Source organism: Rhinopithecus bieti, unplaced genomic scaffold (genome assembly GCF_001698545.2).
Source record: "Rhinopithecus bieti isolate Rb0 unplaced genomic scaffold, ASM169854v2 scaffold_2435, whole genome shotgun sequence".
In the NCBI taxonomy this organism is placed as follows: domain Eukaryota; kingdom Metazoa; phylum Chordata; class Mammalia; order Primates; family Cercopithecidae; genus Rhinopithecus; species Rhinopithecus bieti.
Window position 1 is genome coordinate 1,621,261 of NW_016803909.1, and position 6,181 is coordinate 1,627,441.

Genomic DNA, 6,181 nt, shown 5'->3' on the forward strand with positions numbered 1-6,181 from the left:
CCCCCCCCCGCATCGAAGATCCTGCAGGGCCAGCGGTCCTGGGCGGATCCTCCCTCTCCCTGGGCGCGGGGCGAGCTTCTGGCTGTCACTTGCCGCTGCAGTTTCTGGGAAACTCAGTTGGCCGCTTACCCTGCAAGACGGGGACATAGCAGCGGGCCAGAGTTCTGGAGAAGCTGGGCCTGTTTTTCTCTCCGCACCGCACGCAATACCCCAACTCATCCTGAAAGGTCTTGCCTTTACTGCATTTTCTCCCAGTCAATGCACTGTGAAAATCCCAGTCCCGGACCTCGGACTCTGTCTTGCAATCCCTGAAACTCCTCCGAGTGGACAAGAGGCGGGCACCATCACCTGGACCTCCCTTGGGGGATCCTGTCCCCAGCAGGGGGCAAGTTGGAGGAATCAGCTCCTTAATATTTTCTGCTAGCTCTGCCTGTCATAACTGCAACTCGGAATAGAACAACCTCTCTCCCGCGCATACGCACTCACCACTCTCGCCCTGTCCTCCCATTCGCAGTCATCACTGACCTGTAGACCCGCAGGAGCAGGCTTCCTGGAGTCGGTCCAGGTTGGGGATACAGGGAGGGGTCCCCGCGTTCCGCACAACCTGCAGTGCTTGGGTCTGGGTACAGTCTGCCCGGCTAGATTCCTGTTGCTTCTCCGCGTCTCTGCCGGCCGCTCTAGTGCTGGGAACGGGGCGCCGCAGGTGACTGCCCGCGGCACTGGGACGGCTGACAGATTTATAGAGACTTCACAGCATCTGACTGGGGTCCGCGAGGGCAGGGCGGAGTCCAGTCGATCCGGTGGTGCTGGGGTCTAAAGCTTCCCCAGCCACACGCCTGGGCCGAGCCGCACCCAGAGTCCCCGGCCGATGCTCCCCTCGGGCGGGTGTACACTAGGATCCGGTCAGCGCGGAGTGTACTGGTTCCTCCCACCCGGTGCAGCCCCCCTCCTTCACACTCTCGGGCCCGGCTGGCTTCCAGTCTCCCACTGAGTAAATATTTACCCAGAGAGCAGGTCGCCCCTCGGAGGAGGCCTCGACGCGACTAGGAAAAGGATTTTTGGCTTCTCCGCGGCCTGAGCCAGCTGCAGGCCTTACTGGTTGTGTTTTGGTTTTGGTCTTAAATTTCTCCTTTTAGTCGAAATTCTTCAGATCTCTTTGTGATCTTCTGGGTCCAGAGTGAGCAGTAACCAGAGGGCACTGACTCCAGCTGACCCTTGTTCTTTCTCTAAGTCCTGCAGCCTTACGTTCATCGGGACTGACCAAACCTTAGTGTTCTCTCTCTTCCTTCTCCCATCCCTCTTTCTCTCCCTCAGATCCGTCGTCTCTGGGTCGGTCTCAGCGGGTCGCTGACTACCTCGCCCCAGCACTCGGCCTGCGCCCCGGGAAGGCTTCAGCCTCACCCTCTTCTGCTGGGATCCCGCTGACACTGTCTGCAGCTTCGGCTTCTTTTGGTCCCAGATCGGGGGCTTCGGCTTGCCGCGGATACTTAGTGGCCCAAAGCACCTAAAATGGACTCTTCCTGCGCTCTTGAGAATGCCAAGAGCACCCAGTACCTGCAACCGCCGGCATGAGTGGGGCCTTAGGGGAGCCGCCAGCGCCGCGGACAGGTCCCCTGCCCAGTGAGTTGCTACCCCTGGCGCGCCCAGGGGATCCGCAGCAGCTAAGGCCACATGGTCACAGCCAAGTCCAGCAGGTGGAAAGGGAGAGATGACATTGAACCTATGTGAGAACTGGGGAGATGTGTGACAGCTGAAGGAGTTGATAGGAACAAGAGGGAGCTGTATGTTACCTCCATAAAACCAGAGCTCTAAACCATCTCAGTTTCTGAACCAGTCTAGGCTGGTGCTGTAGAACTGCTAAAGCTCTCGCAAAGTCCCCAGAACCCCGCAGGACATTAGGTCTTGCCTGTTGGCATGCGAACATCCTTGTACCAGCCTAGCAGCCCTGCAGACTGCGAATTCTCCCTGGGTGCACGGAAGTAGAGCAGATTTGGCGCAGAGGTCGACACTTACTGCGTGTCTGTGAGGTGGGAGGAGGATTCCCCCTTGATCAAGTTGCCGGGCATGTTCAGTCCCTCCTGCAAGCCTAAGGCAAAGTCGTAAGCTCCCCTCCGATGCGGCAAAGCCTCAACTAATTTATCTACCAGCCTTAAGAAGGAGCTGCTGCTTCTAAAATCTTTAGATTTCCGAAGGCTTTTCTTGTGTAAAAATGCCAGGCGGTGCCACACGGTGTCATCCAACAGGTATTGGGGGTCAGACCAGTGTGAAATTGCTATCAAGTCAAACTTCAAGAAGATTTTAAACATTTGAAACCAACCGACAAAAAGGGACAAGTTCAAATATGTCTAGTTGTGGGATTTTTCCGAAGATTCCGATTCTAACGAATGGTGTTTTAGTTCATCTTTATCTTTCACATCCTCCATTCTGTTAGGTAACTTTGAATTTACAGTGCATCCTAATCATAGAAGTGCGAAGCTGGAGATCTGTTCCTTTGCAGAAGCATGGCTGATTATAGTTTTTTCCTGGGTTCTTGTAACTTACTGGCCTGAGATCTGGGACCAGTCAGCTTCCCTGGGTGTAGACTGGAGCCACACACATCCCTAGGGACTGCTGGGGAAGCAGCCTGAATCCTGTGTGCACAAGGAGCCTTCTGGATTGTCAAGTAGCAGTAGCAGAGTTCACGACCCCAAGTAGTACAAACTTTCAAATTCAGGAAAATATTTCTCTTCTTGTTTATTATTTTGATTCACATTCTCCACAACCCTAACTGCAAATATTAATAACTTTGGCTGCAAAAAGGCATACGGTACACTTTAGGTTAGACTTAGAGTGAACAAAAGTGAAAATTCAGAAGTAGGCAGAACCACAGGGCCTCTGGGAGCTTAACGGAAGACGAGGGAATTACATCCATGTGCAGCATCGGTGTCCACTGTCTTGGGATTAAGTCTCTTTTACATTTAAACAAAACTCTTTCGAGGGGGCTCACTGGTTTGGAGAACCCACGCAAACGCTGGCACCGACAGCCAGGGGCCCAGGACAGTGGCTGAATGTGGCTGAGCCTTGGGCTCCATAGTGAGTGCCCCACGCACTGGCAATCGGTCGACTTGGGGCAGATACGTTCCCGTTAGCCGCCTGTGGTTCAGTTCCCTGCACACGGTGTGGCCCCTGCCTCGAGCCTGTGTGGCCAGTGGTTAGCCCGTCCACCTGTACTGGGGGGCCACCGCAGGAAGTTGGCGGTAGGAGGAACCTCCCTGACCTTAACAGTGACCCCCACCTGTTGCTTGGGCTCCCCGCAACGTCCTGGTTTCTCTGGCCGGCCTACCTTCTCATACCTGCCCTCTCGCCACCTGGCACGGACTGAAGTGAGGTAGAATCGGCAGGTGACACAGATCATCTCCTGACAGTCCCCAGAGGCCAGCATGACAGATTTTGCTAAGACAACTCCCTCACCCCTGTGCACGGTGGCGCCGCCTCCCACCTATGGTCTTAACTTCAATTCTGAGACGTCCATCGTTCCCTGGAGGAGGTCTCCTCTGGCCCCTTCTCCCTTCGAGTCATTCATATTCAGACCAAACGCTTTCATTTATTTATTCAGCATTTTACCAGCCTGATTTTGCTGTCTTTTTGTGCCTCTTCTGGGAAGATGTCAAACACCCATTTTCATTGTATTTAGTCACCCAGGTGGGGAGCCAGCCTGAAAGAGACAGCGGAAGGAGTTTCCTGGACTGCGCTGTCGCTCACCAACCCGCACCAATCACCACGCAGCTTGCCCTCGGACCTGCCCCTTTTAGGGCGTGTCCCCAGTGAGTGATAGACGGAGCCGCCCGGCCCCGCTCAGCCCAGCCCACGTTGCTGCTTAGATTGAAATGCAGAACTCAAGTCTCTTTCATCGGGGCACAGACTTCCTTTTACTTCTTCCTTTTGCACTCTCGCCTCCTCCTCCTGGGAAGAATCGGAGGCGCCTGCGGTCCGCCCGGGTAGCAACAGGCCGGGCCACTGAGGCGGTGCGGAAAGTTTCTGTCTGGGAGTGCGGAACTGGGGCCGGGTTGGTGTACTGCTCGGAGCAATGGGTGAGTGGCGGCGGGGGACTCTGTCAGAGCCGGGAAGGGAGGGAGGGAGCGAGCGGGCAAGGGAGGGAGGGAGGGAGGGAGCGGGAGGCGCGCGCCACTAAGCGCTCACATTCTCTATTGACTTTGCTCGTGTTCCTACAAGTTGTAGGAACACGCTAAGGGTCAGCGGCGCACAGCAGTTCAACGTGAACGCTGGCTACTGGGTGGCTGTTGATGCCATTTTCTGATTTTAAGAGAAAGGTCCTGTGGCATCAGCGCCCCATAGCCCCAGTAGCAAACCAAGTTTTGTTTCTCACGCGCGCACACACGCAAACAAAACAGGAAAACAAAACAAAACAAACAACAACAACACACCCTCTAGCTTCCCCTAGACTTTGTTTAACTGCCCGGGTTTCCAGAAGGAACGCTGGGGATGGGATGGGTGGAGAGAGGGAGCGGCTCAAGGATTTAGTAAGGAGCAGGCGAGAAGGAGCGCGTTCAGGAGTAAAGACCGATTTCCCCTCCTGCTTCGGGAGACTTTTGAACGCTCGGAGAGGCCCTGCGTCTCACCACTTTACTTGGTTGTAGGGGCCTCCGGCACGGCAGGAATGAGAGAAGGGGGTCCGATTGGACCGTGACGGTTTGGGGCCGTTCGGCTATGTTCCGGGACCGTATGATTTGGGGACAGTCCCAGTCGTTAGCACGGGACGGCTGCGTTCGCCCAGTCCCCGGACGCGCAGGGAGGCCCAGTGGCAGACGGCTGTCCCAAGCAGCGGGTGCGCGTCCCTGCGCGCTGTGTGTTCGTTTTGCAGAGCCAGCCTTCGGGGAGGTGAACCAGCTGGGAGGAGTGTTCGTGAACGGGAGGCCGCTGCCCAACGCCATCCGGCTTCGCATCGTGGAACTGGCCCAACTGGGCATCCGACCGTGTGACATCAGCCGGCAGTTACGGGTCTCGCACGGCTGCGTCAGCAAGATCCTGGCGCGATACAACGAGACGGGCTCGATCTTGCCAGGAGCCATCGGGGGCAGCAAGCCCCGGGTCACTACCCCCACCGTGGTGAAACACATCCGGACCTACAAGCAGAGGGACCCCGGCATCTTCGCCTGGGAGATCCGGGACCGCCTGCTGGCGGACGGCGTGTGCGACAAGTACAACGTGCCCTCCGTGAGCTCCATCAGCCGTATTCTGCGCAACAAGATCGGCAACTTGGCCCAGCAGGGTCATTACGACTCATACAAGCAGCACCAGCCGACGCCGCAGCCAGCGCTGCCCTACAACCACATCTACTCGTACCCCAGCCCTATCACGGCGGCGGCCGCCAAGGTGCCCACGCCACCCGGGGTGCCTGCCATTCCCGGTTCGGTGGCCATGCCGCGCACCTGGCCTTCCTCGCACTCTGTCACAGACATCCTGGGCATCCGCTCCATCACTGACCAAGGTAGGGGCTCAGAGGCTGGGCATGTGAATGTGCAGCGTCTGCTTCCGCACTCCAGCGGAGGTCCCAGTATCTGCGGCCTCCGGGACCCTGTCTTTCCCACCACCTAACGCTTTTTCCTTTGGAAATGTAAGGAGTCTTCCTAGGGGGTGTCCTGATCTCATTAACTTGAAACTCATGCCCCTGGTTTCCTTGCCACACACAGTCTCCTGCCTCAACTCAAACTATCAGACCCATAACATCCCCCCATCCCCAACACATGGTTCGCATTTTCCACCCTCCCCCGCCTCTTGCGCCGAGGCAGCCTCAGCCCGGCTTGCTCACTTGGAGAGCACGGCTGGGGCTGGACTTGGGGCGCAGCCCGGGAGGCCCGAGCCTGCTTGGGGCTGCCGGCTGCAGACGCCGCTGCGGGCAGAGCAGCTTGCTTGGGGATCACTACGGCCGGGAGCAGTCCAGCACGCGGTGGAAATTGAAGTATTCTTCTCCGATTCTGGATTCTGGTAATCAGGCCAAATTTGCTCAGGCAGGAAGTTCAAATGTCACCTAATTGGTTTCGTTCTTATGCTTCACTTCATTTTCCTCGGAAATGGAGGTCCCGAAGTTACTACTAGTAACCTGCATGGAACTCATTCCCAGACGAAGTCATATTCACATTCATTCTCTCTCTCTCTCTCTCTCTCTCTCTCTCTCTCTCTC

The 6,181-nt window shown here is 56.6% G+C and overlaps 1 protein-coding gene across 2 annotated transcripts in view; it reads left to right on the plus strand.

The window, feature by feature from the left end:
- Positions 1-6,181, plus strand: part of PAX9 (paired box 9) — a 20,245-nt gene that overhangs the window by 690 nt on the left and 13,374 nt on the right. The window contains exons 2-3 of one of the 2 annotated variants that reach the window (XM_017858956.1): positions 3,674-4,070; positions 4,862-5,488. In XM_017858956.1, the coding sequence (XP_017714445.1) occupies positions 4,067-4,070; positions 4,862-5,488 (631 nt within the window). In that variant the 5' untranslated portion in view covers positions 3,674-4,066. Of the gene's footprint in view, positions 1-3,673; positions 4,071-4,861; positions 5,489-6,181 lie in introns of those variants that run through there. The other variant, XM_017858947.1, reaches the window with a different exon arrangement.